At 42.4% G+C, this 20,506-nt stretch overlaps 1 protein-coding gene across 1 annotated transcript in view; it reads left to right on the top strand.

Moving 5' to 3' along the window:
* pi15a (peptidase inhibitor 15a) overlaps positions 1 to 12,799 on the top strand; it is a 53,768-nt gene extending 40,969 nt beyond the window's left edge. The window contains exons 2-5 of the mRNA XM_070875237.1: positions 6,959 to 7,077; positions 9,925 to 10,057; positions 10,157 to 10,272; positions 12,664 to 12,799. Of these exons, the coding sequence (XP_070731338.1) occupies positions 6,959 to 7,077; positions 9,925 to 10,057; positions 10,157 to 10,272; positions 12,664 to 12,799 (504 nt within the window). The remainder of the gene's footprint in view (positions 1 to 6,958; positions 7,078 to 9,924; positions 10,058 to 10,156; positions 10,273 to 12,663) is intronic.
* Positions 12,800 to 20,506: the final 7,707 nt, after the last annotated feature.

Genomic DNA, 20,506 nt, shown 5'->3' with positions numbered 1-20,506 from the left:
AAAATATAGAAAGCTTACTGAAGTCGGTCCCGCACACCATGTCTTCCAGGATGACATCTTGGTCACAGATCGGAACACAGTCGTGCATCTGCAGAACCTGGAGGAGATTCTTAGTCGACTCAACCGTGTGGGGCTCAGGTTAAAACGCTCGAAGTACGATTTCCTGGCACCTGAAGTGGAGTTCCTGGGAAGGAGGATTGCGGCGGACGGCATCAGGCCCACCAACACGAAGACAGAGGCAATCGAGAACGCACCAAGGCCACAGAACGTGACGGAGCTGCGGTCGTTTGTGGGACTCTTGAACTACTTTGGTAACTTCTTACCGGGTCTCAGCACCCTGCTAGAATCACTACATGTCTTACAATGAAAAGGGGGCGAATGAGTTTGGGGCAAAAGCCAAGAAAATGCCTTTGTAAAAGCGAGAAAATTGTTATGCTCAAACAAATTGCTCGTGTTGTATAATCCATGTAAGCGTTTGGTACTAGGATGTGATGCATCGTCATATGGCGTCGGGTATGTCTTGCAACAAGCTAATGACTTCGGGAAACTGCAACCGGTTGCTTATGCCTCCAGGAGTCTGTCTAAGGCCAAGAGAGCCTACAACATGATTGAAAAAGAAGCGTGAGTCTATGGGCTAGAGAAAATGTATCAATACCTGCTTGGGCTAAAATTTGAATTGGAAACTGACCATAAGCTACTTATATCCCTGTTTTCGGAGAGTAAAGGGATGAATACCAATGCATCGGCCCGCCTCCAGAGATGGGCACTCACGTTGTCCATATACAACTACGCCATCCGCCACAGGCCAGGCACACAAAACTGTGCCGATGCTCTCAGTAGGCTGCCATTGCCCACCACGGGGGTGGAAATGGCGGAGCCTGCAGATCTAGCCACGGCTATGGAAGCATTTGAGAGTGAGCAATCACCCGTCACTGCCCGACAGATCAAAACCTGGACAAGCCAGGACCCCTTATTATCTCTAGTCAAAAGCTGTGTGCTTCACGGGAGCTTGTCCAGTGTCCCAGTGGAAATGCAGGAAGAGATAAAGCCGTTCCAGCGGCCCAAAGATGAAATGTCTATACAGGCAGACTGCCTTCTGTGGGGCAGTCGATTAGTGGTCCCCAAGAAGGGCAGCGACACCTTCAACAATGACCTCCACAGTACCCACCCAGGCATCATAATGATGAAAGCGATAGCCAGACCCCACGTGTGGTGGCCCGGTATCGATGCGGACTTAGAGTCCTGCTTTCACAGATGTAATACATGCTCGCAGTTAAATAATGTACCCAGGGAGGCGCCGCTAAGTTTATGGTCTTGGTCCTCCAAACCGTGGCCTAGGGTACACGTCGACTATGCAGGACCGTTCTTGGGTAAAATATTCCTAGTGGTTGTCGATGCGTACTCCAAATGGATTGAATGTGAGATAATGTCGACAAGCACGTCCGCTGCCACTACTGAAAGCCTGCGGGCCATGTTTGCCACACACGGCCTACCCGATGTCCTAGTGAGCGACAACGGGCCATGTTTTACCAGTGCTGAGTTCAAAGAATTCATGACCCGTAACGGGATCAAACATGTCACATCTGCCCTGTTCCAACCAGCGTCCTATGGTCAGATAGAGAGAGCAGTGCAAACCATCAAGCAGGTTTTGAAGAGGGTAACTGAAGGCTCACTGCAAACTCGCCTATCCCGAGTCCTGCTTAGCTTAGCGCAAATGTGTCACGCGAGATTGAAGTCAATGATCCTGTATTTGTATTAAATTATGGACAAGTTCCCAAGTGGCTTCCTGGCACTGTCGTGGCCAAAGAGCGGAGCAGGGTGTTTCAGGTCAAACTTTCAAGTGGACACATTCACTGGAAACACTTGGACCAAATCAAATTCAGATTCACGGACTACCCTGAGCAACCCACTTGGACCCTACTTTTTTTGATCCCCCAACATACACACCAGTGGCAACCGACTCCACTGTTGACCACGAAGCAGAACCCATCATCCACAGCAGCCCTGCAGGGCCCAACACACCAGGCATTCCAGCAAGGCCAGCTGCACAGCAGCCCAGCGAGGTCCCAACAAATGATTCAACAACACCAGCTTTCACACCGAGACGATCAACCAGGGCAAGAATAGTTAATTGTAAATAGTTACACTATTGACTTTGGGGGGGAATGTTGTTATATATGTGGACTTGTATTTACTCTGTACAGCCACCAGAGGGCTCATTCCCCTGGCGTCCCAACGGATCCCATAATCCCTTGGAAGCACAGGTATTTAAGAAGGCTTCACAGGTTGGAGAGACACTCTGGAGACCTGCAATAAAAGACGAAGGTCACACTTTACTTTGAGCTCACAGTGTTCAGTCTGACTCTTTCTCCATAAACAACAGTATGGACATTGGATGAGGATACGATCTAGCCCAAATTAAGATTCTCTCAATGTTAAATCACCTGCTGCTGTCATTCTGCTTGGGCAAAATTTCAAGTGGAATAATGTCGCCATAAATTTCTCATCCAACTGATAAGAAGGGGGCAAACCCTGCTGTACATTCAAGCATCAGCCTAGTTTATATAATCTTGTTGGTTGTGGTCTCTCTTTAAGTGCTCACCATTTTCGGAGGAGTGGGCTGGACGGAAACGTTTGTGCTACTGTAGGAAATAAGAACAGAAAATGTTAAAAATGTATAGTGAGGTTGCCCAATATCCAAAAGAGAAAGAGACAAGACAAGTTAATTGTTTGAGTCGGATCCTTCATCAGAATACTCCTCTGGTTCTGAGCAATACTTTATTTTCTTTACCCTTTTTATCCTCGTGAGGGTGATAAATGTCAGTGTTGGCAGCTAGTCAGCATGAAATTGTCCCAGATCAAGCATTGCACTGATAGAAATTTACAGTGCTCCTACTGCACTGCCCCAACAATGTACCTTAATCCAGGTTTGTGTACAGTACCCCTACCATACCAATGTTATTAGATTTTCTACACAACCATCCTCATGCCCTCTCTGAGTCTGATTGCTGATTTAACGACAGTTGTGTCCAATTCTGAGCTTTTTTGTGATGTGTACTGGTGCCCTCTAGAAACTATTTTGAGATTGCCAATAATTGCCTCATTGCAATTGTTAAACATTCCCACTTCTAATAGAACTCTTTCTACTTGTCACTTTGAGGTAACTATATCTATCGCATACTTGATCTATGTTCCAAACTGCACTGATTACTACAATAGCTGGCTAGTGTCAGCTGGTCCTGTGACTGTAAATATCTTCAAGAATTATTTTTTATGGAAGTGCTAAAAATGCTAGCAGTTTAGATCCATACTTCCTTAGAAACAAAGAAATAATTAGCATTTATATAGCCCCTTACACAACCTCAGAATGTCTCAAATCACTTTGCAACCAATGAAGTACTTTTGAAATATAATCACTGTTGTAATGCAGAAAAAAAAGATAACCTTTTTAGTCTTACCTTATCATATGCATATCTGCTAATAGTTTTAGTATTGTTTTTCTCGTGTCTGAGAAAATGGACATTTCTTGGTTGCGTTCTTTTAAATGAAAAACCAAGATGAAAAGCAAAAGTGAAGTTGTAAAACAGAAGACAAGATAAGGTGACCCTATACTTGGGGGCTTAAATGCCTGAAGATTGTAGGACTGAGGGAGGTGAGAAATTCTACAATTTTGAGGTGCTGGGAAAGAATGAATTATAATGGGAGGTGGAAGATCAGTGAAGACCTCATCTACAAGTGCAAACAGGGTTTGTGCCAAAGTTATGACATCAAAGTGGGAGAAGAACATGGGAACATAAGAAATAAGAGCAGGAGTAGGCCTTAGGGCCCTTGAGTCTGCTCCATCATTCAGTAAGATCATGGCTGATCTTCTACCTCGACTCCACGTTCCCACCCTACGCCCATATCCTTTGACTCCCATCACTACCCTAACTTTTTCCTGGTCTCTTCCTTCCCTTTGCTCCACTGTCACTCACCTCATCCTTAACCCTGCATCGTGTCTGCTGTATATGGTCCATGTCTCTGAGCCATACAGGAGGGCAGGTATCACTACAGCCCTGTAAACCATAAGCTTGGTGCCAGATTTGAGGGCTTGATCTTCAAACACTCTCTTCCTCAGGCGAACGAAGGCTGCACTCGTGTATTGGAGGCAGTGTAGGACCTCATCTTTGATGTCTGCCCTTGCTAATAGTAGGCTCCCGAGGTAAGGAAAGTGGTCCACGTTGTCCAAGGCCGCGCCATGGATTTTGATGACCGGGGGAGCAGTCCTGTGTGGCGGGGTCAGATTGGTGGAGGACCTTTGTCTTACGAATGTTTAGTGTAAGACCCATGCTTTTATATGCCTTGGTAAAGATGTTGACGATGGCTTGGAGTTCAGCCTCTGAAGGTGCGCAGACGCAAGTGTCATCCGTGCACTGTAGTTCGACAACAGAGGATGGGACCGTCTTGGATGTAGCCTGGAGGCAACAAAGGTTGAATAGGTTCCCACTGGTTCTATAGTTTAGTTCCACTCCAGATGTGGACCATATACAGCAGACACCTCAATCGTTGGAGAAATACCACCAACGATGTCTCCGCAAGATCCTGAAAATCCCCTGGGAGGATAGATGCACCAACGTCAGTGTTCTCAATCAGGCCTACATCCCCAGCATCAAAGCACTGACCACACTCGACCAGCTCCATTGGGCGGGCTACATTGTTCACATGCCCGACACAAGACTCCCAAAGCAAGTGCTCGACTCAGAGCTCCTACACGGCAAGTGAGCCCCAGGTGGGCAGAGGAAACGTTTCAAGGACACCTTCAAAGCCTCCTTGATAAAGTGCAACATCCCCAGCGACACCTGGGAGTCCCTGGCCAAAGACTGCCCTAAGTGGAGGAAGAGCATCTGGGAGGACGCTGAGCACCTCGAATCTTGTCACCGAGAGCATGCAGAAAACAAGTGCAGGCAGCGGAAAGAGCATGCGGCAAACCAGACTCCCCACCCACACTTTCCTCCAATGACTGTCTGTTCCACCTGTGACAGAGACTGTAATTCCCCTATTGGGCTGTTCAGTCACCTGAGAACTAACTTTTAGAGTGGGAGCAGTCGATTTCAAGTGACTGTCTATGATGATGAACTCTGCATTGACTCTTCCATTTCCATACTCCCCCAAGGCTAGATGTACAAGGCCCCCTCTCAATTTGTTCCCATCCTATGCTTTCTTCAAACATACTTTCCTTTCGAACATTCAACTTACTTGTGCTTTAAATGAGAATAGAAAACACACTCTGCCTGCTCTCTCTACCTATATGTGTGCCTCCCTGTTTTTATCTCTCATTGTGTTCGCAATTAGAATCTCAATCACAAATAGATTTTCATTTTATGTCAGCAAAACACCAGTGAAATAATTAGAAACTTCCGTTGTCTTTAAAATTCAGCTTTTAATTGGAAAATAAACAAGAGGAATTTTCCAGATTCCCCCCTCCAAATTGACCTGTTTTTAAAATATTTATATGCCGCTCCAGGAGACCACATGGCTTCAGGTGGGGTGGTGTGTATATATTGTGATACACAAGGTCTCATAATTATGTGGGACAGGCTCGCGGGACCAAAGGGTATTTACCTGTCTGTCATTGTTCCTTTTTAATTACTGAGACAAAACGGCAGTCGACATTTTTCTCAGAAAGCATTTCAAGTGATTTGTGATGAAAAGATAATATAACACTGAGTCATGGTCTGACAGGGATCCATGACAGGCAACTGAGACAGCTACATGATAAATTAACATAGGGAATTCTCTTAGAGTGCCATCTATTGGCATCACATGAGATTATAACAGGTAAATGTAAAGGGCTAGAAATTTCATTTTTGGTGATGGTGGTATTTTTTTGCCAAAAATACCACTATCACTCCACTACCACTACGAGGCCTAAAATTCGGCCTGCAATTTGCTCAGCGGTAAAAATCGGCATTGCACGAGGAATCGTGATGCAAACCATGAATTTTCTGTAACTTTTCTCCAAGGCCGATACCGCTGCAAGATAGGCCTTGGGAGGGGGGAAAACCCCCCCGCAAAAATTGCAAAAAACAAAAAATAAAAAATCACAAAACATTCACAAGAATCGCTGCAAAAGAATCAAAACATAAAAACATTAACTTACCTTTTTTTGCAGGTCTTCATACCTATCGCTGTTCCAAGCGCTGCAACGCAGGTTTTTCGTGAATGTTTTTTTTGTCCTAACAACAGGTGCGCTGTGAGCCAAATTTTTGGCGAAAGCGCTATTTCGAGTCTTGCAGACCGGCGGTCCTCTCCCCAGCGGTTCTTAAAAACCGCTGATGCGAGACTTCTCCGAATTTCCCAGTTTGGGCGAAATATTGCCCAAAAAATGGGCACAAGGTAGGCGAATATTTAGCCCAAAGAACTTAAAATGGGATTCTCCATAAGAAAAAATTCATAGGACTTTGGAAATCATGATACATTTACCGATTTTAATATTTTTGTATATATATAACATGCATCGAAGTTACATTAGATATTATTCTAAAACTTGTATATATGTGTTGGAAAAGGACATACATTGGAGGAAGATTTCCTCTGGCCATCATGTGTTTGTGAAATGATAAACGCTTTTGGAAGATGCCCGTGTTAGTTAGTTCTGGTGAATTCCTAAAGATGTTCTTCACGATTAGAATGATTTAGCTAGAAATAACAACCAAAATAAATTTTCTTTCATTATCAAAACATAGCAACAAATCTATCATTATGTAAAAAATATTTTTCAAAATGGGCAAAGTTATTTTTGCATATAGAGTATGATTCTTCACTGGAAATTGGGACTGAAAATTTAATATTAAACATGAAAGCTATTAGATCAGAAGGAAATTGTATATCATGTGTAGTTGGTGGGAAAAGTATGACATTCAACTTAATTTATAGGTTCATAATGTGAAGTTAATTATTTATTTTTGTGTTAATATAGGTCTGGGATGAAAATCTAGCAAAGTCTGCCGAGTCGTGGGCTACTATGTGTATATGGGACCATGGACCATCGTATTTACTGAGATTTCTTGGACAAAATCTATCAGTTCGCTCTGGACGGTGAATGTTTGCTTTTTAAGTTATTTCTCCTGAAATGTGATTGAATGTTTTTTCCATTTTGTATGCAAGTTCATTTAATTCCCTTCTATATCCTGAGCCGTATAGACCAGGAAGATCCCTGGTCCAATTCTCATTCTGTGCTCTGTTTGCTGATCTCGGCCAAGGAGGTAGTAGTGACTCCACAATTGGCCTCAGTCCTCTGGGACTAGAGAGGGGGAAAATCAACCAGGGCTCTGAGACCTGATCTCTATCCAGTGACAGCTAATGGCGTGTATGTGCATGCCATGTGATGACTGGATCAGATGCGACTATGATCTTCGCTATGATTAAATAGCTTTCTAGCACTCACAGTCTAGCATTTCACATGAAAGATGCCCACTTGGGTGAGGTACTAGAAGATGGCTGGCATGGAGCTGCATGCCAGCAAGAACAGTGTCATCAGAGTCAAAAAAAGGTAAAAATTATAACCCATGTATTCCTGTATCAGAACGAGCAGATTGTGGCACTAAGGCAAATTGCTTCCTCTCAAAAATGTTCACATCTTATGTAATGTTGCACCCTGGTGTCCTATTCCTTTGTACTTTATTATAAATTCAATCTTTATCTATGTAACCAGTTCACAATAATGTGACAGGTGATTTTTTTTTACAAAGGGAGGGACAAAATGAAACAGGTATGGGATCTATTATTGATTTAGATTTGTATATCATCATCATATGCAGTCCCTCGAAATCGAGGAAGACTTGCTTCCACTCCTAAAGTGAGTTCTTTGGTGGCTGAACAGTCCAACATGAGAGCCACAGACCCTGTCACAGGTGGGACAGATATTCGTCGGGGGAAGGGGGGGTGGCGCTGATTTACCACACGTTCCTTCCGCTGCCTGCGCCTGATATCTTCACGCTCGCAACGTTGAGATTTGTATATATTGTTGTGACTACACCATGCAAACATGTCCAAACAAAAATATAAGGTTGTCACTGTGTATCCTTTATTTTTAATATAAATAATGTGATTGTTGTTCATTTTTAATGAATCAGCTGCACTGTCATTTCCTAATTGTCAGCTTGGTTCAATTGGTTGTTCTATTGCCCAAGTCAGAAGGTTGTAGGTTGAAGCCCAACACAAGGATCTGAGTTGACACTCGAGTGTGGGATTGAGAGAGTGTTGTATTATCAACAACAATAATAACAACAACTTGTATTTATATAGCGCCTTTAACATAGTAAACCATCCCAAGATGCTTCCCAGAAGTGTTACAAAACAAAATTTTACACCAAAATTTGAATATGTATAAGAAGAAATTAGGGCAGACGACCAAAAGCTTAGTTAAAGAGATAAGTATTAAGGAGAATCTTAAAGGAGGAAAGAGAGGTAGAGAAGCGGAGAGGTTGAGGGAAGGAATTCCAGAGCTTAGGGCCTTGGCAGCTGAAGGTACGGCCACCAATGGTTGAACAATTATATTCAGAGTGCAGTATTAGAGGTGCGCAGATATCTCTGAGGATTGTGGGGCTGAAGGAGATTACAGTGATAGGGAGGAGCAAGGCTATGGAGTGATTTGAAAACAAGGATAAGAATTTTTAAATTGAGGCATTGCTTAACTAGGAGCCAATGTAGCTCAGCACGCACTGGGGTAATGGGTGAGCGGGACTTGGTGCGAGTTGGAACATGGGCAGCCGAGTTTTGGATGACTTCAAGTTTACGTAGGGTAGAATGTGGGAATATGACACCAAGGTTGCAAACAGCCTGGTTCATCCTCAGGCAGATGCTAGGGAGAGGAATGGAGTGGGTGGCTAGGGAATCGTGTTTTCAGATGATGCTGCTGAGGAGCAGCATGTAGATGAGAAATAGGAGGGGCCAAGGATAGATCCTTGGGGGACATCAGAGGTAACCATGCGGAGGCGGGAAGAGAAGCCATTGCAGGCTATTCTCTGGATATGATTGAATAGATAAAAATGGAATCAGGCGAGTGCAGTCCTATCCAGCTGGACGACAGTGGAGAGGCGTTGGAGAAGGATAGAGTGGTCATCATCATCATCATCATAGGCAGTCCCTCAGACTCAAGGAAGACTTGCTTCACTCTTAAAATGAGTCCTTAGGTGGCTGCACAGTCCAATAGGAGAGCCACAGTCCTTGTCATAGGTGGGACAGATAGTCGTTGAGGAAAGGGGTGGGTGGGACAGGTTTGCCGCACACTCTTTCCGCTGCCTGCGCTTGATCTCTGCATGCTCTCGTGATGAGACTCGAGGTGCTCAGCGCCCTCCCAAATGCACTTCCTCCACTTAGGACGTTCTTTGGCCAGGGACTCCCAGGGGTCGGGGTCAAAGGCTGCTACCAAATCCAGAAGGACGAGGAGGGATAGTTTGCCTTTGTCACAGTTACAAAGGATGTCATTTGTGACTTTGATGAGAGCCATTTCATATTGTGGCAGCGGCAGAAACCCGATTGGAGGGATTTAAACATGGAGTTCCGGGAAAGATCACAGGTACAGCAATTTAGTTGAATAGTTAAACCAGGACTTTGTCTGTTCTGGTAGTTCAGGTGGATGTTAAAGATCCTAGGAAATTATTTGAAGAAGAGCACGGAGTTATCTTGGATTCCTGGTCAACATTCCTCTTTCAATCAACACCAGCAAAGCAGATTGAACTATTCATTCATCTCATTGCTTACTGTGGGATTTTGTTGTACAGAGTAACAGACACTGAACCTCAAAGCAATTTATTTTATGTGATGTGCTTTGAAATGTTTTTGAGAAGTGTGATAAGATGCTTTATTAATAGAAGTATTCCTTTAATTAGTACTTTGTTGTCTTTTATCTAACAGTTTGATAATGTTTATTATTCTGTGTAGTTATCGAAATATTCTACAACTAGTAAAACCTTGGTATGATGAAGTGAAGAACTATGGTTTTCCATATCCTCGTGACTGTAACCCCAGGTGTCCCCTGAAATGTTATGGACCAGTGTGCACACACTACACCCAGGTACAAATATTTATAATATTTCTTCTGGCTTATTTTTAAGAAAAGGTTTTATTAAGTGATATTGTGTAATAACTGAAAACAATGCTTGTTACGCTTCAGATGGTTTGGGCAACATCCAACCGAATAGGCTGTGCAATCCATACCTGCCACAATATGCATGTCTGGGGATCAACATGGCGACGTGCTATTTACCTCGTATGCAACTATGCTCCAAAGTAGGTGCACAGATTCATTTCTACTAATTGCATTATTTGTTTTATTCAGTCTCTAAATGAAAGTTGTAGATAGTCACATTTGTATTCATTACATGATATTAGCTAGCAAACTTCATCCTGGCGTAAGTTTTAACCTTCACCGCATGGAGGGTAATCTGGCGGAGAAATCAACAGAATGTAAACTGGACAGATTCAATAACAGGCCCACTCTGCTAGATTTCTGCCCATGTGGTGAAGGTAAATAATTACCCCATTGTAATTGCACTTCATATTCTGATGTTAATTTGTTTGTTTGCATGATTTCTGCTGGGTCAGATGTTGCTACAATGGCAGAATTGGTGAGAAGGCTAAGGTACAAAATGCTAGCGTTCGGTCAACTTAGGATACTCTTTAGCAAGGTACCAGATATTTTAATTTTAAAAACTCATAGTCTCACATTTAGTGCTACACTTTGCTTTGTTCATCGTTGAGGCAGCCCATTTTACATCATCACTTCGCTCTCGATCACCAGTCGCAGAGACCTTGAAGTAGATAGCTGCTTCTCCTCCCATTTGGACAGAATGGTTTGTCGAGCAGAGGTTCCTAAATAAAAGGCACACAAAAACACTTTACATTTCATGAACTTAAGTCAATAAAACAAACTAAACAATATCAAAATCTATTTGACAATTATCTATAACTTGACAATTGTATTAACCAACCAGTAGAATTAAATACAAAAGCAAAATACTGCAGATGCAGTTAATCGTAAATAAAAACAGAAAATGCTGGAAATACTCTGCAGCTTAGGCATCATCTGTGGCGAGAGCAACAGAGTTAACGATTCAGGTCGATGACCTTTCATCAGAACTGATAAAAGTTAGAGATATAACAGGTTTTAAGCAAGTGCAGAGATTGGGAAAGGGGAAGGGGAGGGACGAACAAAAAGGAAGGTCTGTGATAGGGCGGAAGGCAGGAGAGATTCAAAGACAAAAGGATAATGGTGCGAGGCAAAAGGAGATGGTAATGTAAAGGAACAAAAGATGGGTCCAGAAGAGGTGTAATGAGAATAGCAGACTCATCAACAGCTGCCATCCGAAAAAATGGGGGCAGAGGTTATGATCTGAAATTGTTAAATTCAATGTTGATTCCGGAAGGCTGTACAGTGACTAAGATGCGGTACTGCTCTTCGAGCTTATATTGAGCTTCATTGGAACAGCGTATGAGGTCAAAGACAGAGAGGTCAGAGTGGGAGTGGAGCGGAGAATTAAAGTGACAGGTGACCGGAAGCTCGGACACACGCTTATTGACTGAACTGAGGTGCTCCGCAAAGCAGTCACCCAAGCTGCATTTGTTCTCCCCAATGTAAAGGAGACCGCATCGTGAGCAGTGAATACAGTATACTAAATTGAAAGGAGTACAAGTAAGTCGCTGTTTCACCTAGAAGTAATAGTTGGGGCCCTGGACGGTGGGAAAGAAGGAGATATAAGGGCAGGTGTTGCATCTCCTGTGCTTGCTTGGGAAAGTGCCATGGGGAGTAGTGATGGGGGTGATTGAGGAGGGGGCCAGGGGCTAGTGGTGGGAGCGTTCCCTTCGGAATGCTGAAAGGGGAGGGGAGGGGTAGATGTGATTGGTGCTGCAATCACCCTGGAGGTGGCGGAAATGGCGGAGGATGATCCGTTGAATGTGAAAGCTGGTGGGGTGGAAGGCGAGGACAAGTGGAACCCTATCATGGCTCCGGGAGAGAAAGGGGTGAGAGCAGAAGTGCGGGAAATGGAACAGACATGGTTGAGGGCCATGTCAACCATGGTAGAGGGGAATCCTTGGTTGAGGAAAAAGAAAGGCATATCAAAAGCACTGGTGTGGAAGGTGGCATCCTCAGAACAGATGCAATGGAGGCAAAGAAATGGGGAGAATGGAATAGAGACCTCACAGGAAGCAGGGTGGGAGGAAATGCAGTCAAGTTAGATGTGGGAGTCAGTGGGCTTGTAGTGAATATTGATCTCCAGAAATGGAGTCAGAGAATTTGAGGAAGGGAAGAGTCACAGGTAGACCATGTGAATTAAATATGTTGCTGTACACATAGTAAACCATATAAGGGCCAGGTTTATGAAGGCATGCTCCCAGCACAGAGACTTGCCTACCGGGATCTCCTATTGGGAAATTGAGGATATTCTGCAGGCTGGAGTTTCTGCTATGTCCCCTTGAAATTGAAGTGTATATCAGGAAACCAAGGGTGGGATTCCCAATAGATGCCCCTACCTACGGTTTCCTGAAATGCGCCTCTAGCAGTTAAGGCCCCGTCCCAGAAACAAATATTCATTTAATCGGCCTTACATTTAAAGTATTGTGCTTAATCTCATTGCCAAAGCACTATTACAACCTCATAGCTTATTTTAATGTTTTCTTTAGGGGAAACTGGATTGGAGAAGCACCGTATAAAGTCGGAGTGCCATGCTCAGCCTGCCCACCCAGTTATGGAGGAGTCTGCAACAACAATCAATGCTTCCCACGAGTAACCTCAAACTACCTATACTGGTTCAAGTGATCGGTTAGGTTTACGGAATATGTTAGCAGAGCCGCATTAGGATTGCTCAACAGAGTTACTAGTCAGCGGAAGAGACTTTGCAGAACATATTTTCATTAATATACCCATTATTATTACTGAAAGTTTTGCCTTAAAGATATCATCTTACAAAACACTTAATATTATCATTGTACTGCTTTTAACTTTCACCGAGTTAGCTCTTATAGAAATGTAAAATTTATTATATCAACACTATTTATGAAGAAAAACAGCATGATACTTCAGAATATTGCTACCTTTTTATTTACAGGTGAGAATAGAAAGCAGTTTACAGCAATTTTTGTGCATGGATATGGTATAATATTACTGAGTTGGTCAAACAGTACATTATTTATCCATAATGGGTATGTATAGGTTTGCACCTTGGTTACTGTTAAAACTAGAGGGACAGTTAAATGAGCTAAGGGACTTGTTTGTAGAAAGCAGTAATTATAGCAAATGATAATTTAATCATCTCTGCTCTGAATAACCGTGGCAGTCTAACTATTAAAGCTTCTCATGGTGCTAAAAAATTTATTTAAAAAGGAAACTACTATTCCATGAGACACACTGTTCTGTGTCAGGCATAACTTTAAGGTACTTATCTAAGATAGTAAAATATGTAACAAAATATAGAGCAATCGATAAGGGTGCTAGAGATCATTCGGATCAATACTTTGATCACTTACATATTTTCCTGTAACAATGGGAATTTATAAACTGTAGCTCTTGGCAGCTCAAACATACAAACACATCTGTAGTTTCAGGTAGCACATGAGCAGGCTCTTGTGCAAAAAATCATTTCTGCAACAGTTACAGAGGATTCAACTCACTGTCGTCTAACATTGTCTCTGACTGCATGATTATCCTTTCTCCTTCCCTGAGGTCCCAAACCTTTATTTTTACTAGATCCTCATTGTTTTATTTCATAAACAATGTTTTGCCGATTTTGACAATGTTATTTTCCCACTAAATGTCAACAATGAACGCAATTATATAGCATATTCCACAGTAAAATGTCCCAAGGCACTTCACAGATCAATGTGTACGTTCACATAATAACAAGTTTAATGCCAAACCAGTGCACAAATGTACACAATTCACTCTAAATAGAGATGATCAGCAAAATCTCTAGCAAATCCCAGAGACAGAATTTGGGGAAGGTGATGCATTTTTTGAGCAAATGCTGTGGGACGTTTCTCTGAGGAAATGTCAGTCATATTGGAATGAAAGCTTGTTATTTTCGCTTTGTGCTTATCATTCTTGGCTACTTGGTTTTATTTTTAGAAATCCCAATCATAATTAAAATAAAGGAAAATAAAAAGCGATTTGCAACATGTGTAACATTCTTGATAATTGTCCCAGTTATGAGGAACGTTATACATGGAAAGAAATAAATCACAAAGAATGACCACTTGAGCAGGCAAAGGCTGGTCACTGAGGTGTGTTTTCAGTTTGATGTAGATTGGATTTATGTAACATACACAATGGCCTGAAGTTCCTGCTCAGTTGCGATTCGTGTAAAATTGGTGAAACCAGTGCAAAAGATAGCTGAATTTTAAGCACAAATTACGTTCAGCATAACTTGAGTTTCTGTGATCTATTGCGCTGGTTTAAAAAACGCTAGAACCTGGCCCCACACACAGAACTATCCACGCTCCCAGATCGAATTAATCTCCATTGTGACTTTCCGCTTATTGCGCTCATTTGCAGGCCTTCGAGGAGCCTCCAAAAATTAAACTTCTTTTAGGCAGAAGGACACTAATAGGCACATTTTAAAAGTTTTTGAATATAATTTGTTTTTAATTTACTAAGAAACTGATTACTGTACGCCAATATAACCAGCAAATTGTTCTGTATGGTTCTTTTTAAGTCATTTTCAGTTATTTAAAACTGGGTTACACACAAGTGGTAGACTAGATGCTGCTTAAAATGCCATTTTTTGTGATAAGCCCATTTTCAGCTGTATAATCAAACTGCACCAAGTTACCACTCTTAAATATATCAAGGAATATTTTTTAAAGCAGATTTTGCGTTCGGTGAAATGCAACCGCGTTTGAGCGGAAGCTTGGGAAAAAGAACGCATCTCAAAACTAGGGCATTTTTGGGTACGATTTGTGCCTGGATCGCCGATTGCATTCAAAGCGGAAACTCTATCCCAGTGTTTCTTGTTGCTGGCTGAGTAATTCCAGTTCTAATGAAGCATACAGGTAAGCCCTTGTGAATGGGAATAACTGAAGTTGTGCCATACTTATTTATCTGAATAGGTCATGCAAATGAGTGTGTTTTGTATATTGGTGATTTTCTGCATAAATTATATATTGAAGGTATGCTGAAGGCCAAAGTATTGCCAAAATTATGATAATAAAGCTTGATACCTTTATGAGATTATGGGCTAAATTTAAAAACAATTTTGTCTCCAGTGAGTAGCTGGGCCTGTAGGTAACAGGAAGGCCCCAGGTTGGTTCCTCAGTTTGTGTTATGTCAGCTGATCTCACCTGGGGCAACAGTTATAATTATCTTCACTATTACTAGGTAACGGAGGGAAAGTTGTGGGATGTGTGCATATGTGGACACCAGATGAGAGCAGAAGCAGGCTCAGCTGTGAAGACTCTTCCCTCTACAGAAGAATACCTTGACAATGATGACTGGTGAGGCTCATCCATGAATAATTCGCACTTGGAGGAGATACCAGTTTGCACATTGAATTGTATTCCAAATGGGAATCGATGCCTTCAGGAAAGGAGAGAAAGATAGCAGACAAAACTGATGAGGAGAACATTAAAAACTGCATCGTAACAGAAATGTCTTTGCTCGACATTTTTTTCATGGTATGACTCATTTACCATTCCTCCATTTGCGGCAGTAAATTGCCTTTACTGTGCACCATGAAAGAGGGAGCAGAGACTAACTTAATGCAGTGAAAAACACTGACAAAACAATTTTAAAATGAATCTGGCAATGGTGCAGTTGTGACCAATGCAGTGTAGAATTCTGCACTGTTCTGTGAGTGCTGACAATTTATAACAGAAACACTCAGTAACAAATCCACTCACATGCGTTCAATTTTGAGGGATTAAGAATTCGTTTTTTTTTTTAACTCTCTTTGGGCCCAAATTTCCCCATGAGTTGCACCATTTTTTTTTGGTGTAACTTGATTTTTCTGGTGTATCATTTTAGTTGCAAATATGGCCATTTAATTTGCGCCAGTGTAAGTGAGTTAGTTAGGTTTTTTGTTAGGTCAGTTTTTTTTTCAAAGGGGAGCGTTCCCAGCCACTTATACCATTTATGCCAATTTGGCCAGAAAAAAAGTTGTACTAAACTAACTTAGGGCAGCGTATGTGTCCACTTTTGTCCGCACAGAAGGACCTTACTTACAGTTAAGGAATCGGTGTAAGTAACTACATTTAAAGCACCACCAAGCACCAAACAAAGCACAAAAAGTAATAAGCAATTAATGAACAAATAAAATAGAAGGAACCCTGCCCCTAAAGCACCAAGACCAAAGTAATAAGCAATCAATAAATAACAAATAAAAAAATAGAAGTAACCCTGCACCTAAAGCACCAAAATCAATCAGTAAATAACAAATAAGAAATAGAACTCCTACCTTAGGGAACGCAGAGGGCCGCCGATGAGGGAGCCCATTCGGCCAGGGCTAGGGTCGGCGTGCTTCGGCCCCTCCCACACAGCCTGCAGCGCGCGTTTGCCAAAACGGCCTGCCAGGAGCTACTGCACATGCACGCAGACTCTGTTTTATAGTGCCGGGACCTAGCCCCGCCCCCCTATCTTTCTTCTGCGCCATGCCAGCTCCACAGATGGCCCAAGAATCGGTCATGATCGCACGGATTGTTTTTGCCGCTGCTTCTAAGGTAACATGTCGGCAGGGGGCTCAGAGGCGCGACGAAAAAAACCAGAGGGTCAAATTTTGGCCCTTTGTAGCTGGGGCAGGGATGAATAAAATGGGCAGAGGCTCTTGTGTTGCTTCATGCAAGGTCAATTCATGTTTTTCTGGAATTTTGATACGCAGATTCAAACATGTTGAAAATTCACTCAAATTAGCTTTATTAGCACAAATTAGTAACACTGAATTTGTGTGTCAGTGCCGATACAAACTCCGTTGGAGAGTAATTAATTTGCCAATGTTATGCTTTAAAGCTACACGTTAGAAAAAAAATGTGAAACATTAAACATTTATAGGGGCAGTGAACAGGAAATGAGTGTGTTTGCTTGAAAGAACCTTCAACTCTTTGATCTGGCTACTGCACAACTCAGGTTCAACTTTTGTTTATTTGAAGGGCATGTTTTTGTTGACAGTCACAGATCCAAGAGTTATTACTTACAGGTTTCATCATCCATTACATTTCACAGATACATTGGGGGGCATGTTAAACCCCACTCAGCCGGGCTAAAACCAGGTATGGGGCAATTAGAATGGAACAGGAGAGTTGCCCGCTGGCCTCTCACCCTGATACTGCCGACTGCAATTTTAAATAGCAAGCACCAAGGACCAAAGCGGCGGGTTCCTTATGTAATTATGCCGATTGGGTCCTGATGATGCAATATTAATGCTTGGTCTGCATGGGGAAGTTAAACAGGAGCTGGGCCAGATTAGGACCAGCAGGGTAGGTTTTTTAAACATTTTCTTTTAGTTTCCTTGTGGACCAAGAGGAGCAAGAGTGTTCACCTGGGCTCCACAAGGAACCTTCGGCCACCACTGCTGTGTGTTTCCCTCCCCGATCATGATCGCTTCTGACCCTCGAGTTTTTGAAGCTCCTGTATTTTCAAATTTAAACAGGGCATCGAAATAAGGTACAATTCTATTTTTAAATTCAAAGTTTAAAAAGAATACAAAATAGTCAGCATAGAATTTTCAGTTAATCTCTCAAAATATGCATTCACCCAGTTTACACAAATCTTAAATCAGCCTTAAAATTACGCTGTGTGATAATATATGCGCGCTTAATGCATTTCTCTACAATTCCTTCTCTGCTTTTTTAGCAGAGGCGACAACCAATTTATATTAAACATGTTCATTTCTCTACTAAAATAACAAAATAATGCCAGGGTTGGATATTACGGGTGCATTGGGGTCATTTTAAGTGAGTGGGCAATAAAGTAGCAGATGGAGTATAATGTGGGGAAATGCGAGTTTATTCACTTTGGTAGGAAGAATACAAAAACAGAATTTTTTTTAAATGGTGAGAAACTGTGAAATGTTGGTGTTCGGAAAGGTTTAGGTGTCCTGGCACAAGAAACACAGAGAGTTAGCATGCAGATACAGAAAGCAATTATCAAGGCAAATTGCAATTTATTGGCCTTTATTGCAAGGGGGTTGCAGTACAAGAGTAAGTCTTGCTACAATTGTACAGGGGTTTGGTGAGACCACACCTGGAGTACTGTGCACAGTTTTGGTCTCCTTATCTGATGAACCATATACTTGCCTTAGAGGCGGTGCAACAAAGGTTCACTAGATTGACCCGTGGGGTGAGAAGATTGGGCCGATACTCTCTGGAGTTGAGAAGAATGAGAGGTGATCTCATCAAAACATATAATATTCTTAGGGGGATTGACAGGGTAAATGCTGAGAGGTTGTTTCCCTGGCTGGAGAGTGTATAACTAGGGGGCATAGATTCAGGATAAGGGGTCGGCCATTTAAGAATGAGTTAAGGAGGGACTTCTTGACTCAGAGGGTTGTGAATCTTTGGAATTCTCTACCCCAAAGGGCTTTGGATGCTCATTCGTTAAGTATATTCAAAGCTGGCATAGAGGGATCGGGTGAGAAAGTAAAGTTGAGATTGAAGATCAGCCATGATCTTATTGAATGGCAGAACAGGCTTGAGGGGCTGTATGGCCAACTCCTGCTCCTAATTCTTCTTTTCCTATTTTTGCTTTTGGTGATAGAAAAAATCATGAAAGATGTAACCAATCTGATATCTCCCCATTTACATTATCGCCAAAGTTAAAATTACCCACAGTAATCCCACAGCATAATTTCAAAGCAATTGCCATAAGCAAGAAAATCAGGCCCGATTCCAGTAGCATTGTTAACAACAAAACTGAGCTCATCCCAAAATGAAGTAAATTATCTGGAAAACTGGTACTCTCTCCTAAGCAATAACAGCATATGTTTGTTAATTTTATTTCACTCTACATTGTACTGTACTGTCCCAAACATGCTAATATTATTGATTGTGTTTGTATTTAAAATATTTTTGAAAGATGGGTACTTAAACTTTGACACTGTATGTACGTCATCCACCTTGAAATCCACATGCAAATATCTATGGAAAAGCTGATTGTTTAAATATTAAAATAATGATCTTGGTATTTCAACTGTTTTTCATGAGTGGTAAATAAAAATTTATGAAGAATAGTTTTTCATTTTCTTTGCCTTACATAATCCAAAATGTATTAGTTAGTTGTAAAGTGGAGGTGTACTTTTCGAAGGTCGCAATGGAGAGCTAGCATCATCGAAGCGCTGTCAGCCTCATCATTATTCTTATCGCAAAATCTGACCCATTATATTGCCTTGTGATTGTACGGCAACTTTCAGTAATTGAGATTTCTAACTTCAGATTTCAAGAAATTCTAAGAGGTCTAGAAATTCACATTGTTTGCACCCCCTGTTGGAGGCGTAAATGACTTTTCACCTGGGCGCGGTGCCACTAACAACTCCAGCTAAATTCCGCGGGTATTTAGTGGCTGTAGTAGCCCGTAGTGTCCCGCTTTGCTGTGCCGATGATGACAACATCATCACTGTGTGCAGTGCCCCATTAGCGCCTCAGACCCTAAATTGGGTATTGTCCCCTGAAGCTGCACCGGGCAATGACAACGACAGCTTCAGGGGGCACTTACAAATAAAAGGGGCGGTGTGGGCCTTTACAAATAAAATTCAGACGATTTTGACGAGCGTTGGTGTTTGAACGCGGAGTCCGTGTCGCGATCGGACTACCCAGCACCCGGCTTGCATGGCGGACTGTTGGCATAATAGCCCCGCTCCCTGGCAGTCCGGGGAGGCCCCTTTCATTACTGCAAAGTTTGCCGCTTGGGCCCTTCCCTTTAATTAAGGGAAGAGCCCTTCCTACGCGGCAGTGCTACACAGCCCAGTGCATTGCGCTGCACCCTGCTCCCGACAGGTCCACCCCAATACCAACCCAGAAAGGAAATGGGATGCGTTATTTTGCTCTCCACTATCATTCGGGGGTGGCAACCCAAATTTAGCGAGCCAGGCGGGACTTCCGAGCCTACCGCAAAATGTCCCGTCTCCCGGATGTTACCACCCCCAAATGGGGCGCAACGGAAATTTTCTCCTTCTACATTTTGTAATAGCATGATTTAATTTATCAATTGAATTGAATATTGTGTTTTGTAATGCTTTCATTCAGGATTTTACTTGAAGGGATCAGCATTTCCCAAAAGTCAATGCTTTGACTTAATGGCCTAGAAATTGAATATGGCCATGAAACGAACAGTGTTAAGACCGAACGGGTGAAAAATTTGTGACCTTAGCACTACTCCAGAGCACCATTAACTGGTGCTAATCTGCTCTTTCACCAGCTGGTGGCGGGTTCCGCGGACCGACCATTTTGGTCCTTACCTTTGCACTGCTGGTAACTGGCAGCACCATCCTGAACAAAATCGGTGTATATCGCCGACTTAGCATCATAAATTCGAACTTCGACCCTA

This window comes from Pristiophorus japonicus, chromosome 1, assembly GCF_044704955.1.
Source record: "Pristiophorus japonicus isolate sPriJap1 chromosome 1, sPriJap1.hap1, whole genome shotgun sequence".
Lineage (NCBI taxonomy): Eukaryota > Metazoa > Chordata > Chondrichthyes > Pristiophoridae > Pristiophorus > Pristiophorus japonicus.
Note: the sequence above shows the minus strand (reverse complement) of the source record. Positions and strands in the feature narration are given on the sequence as shown.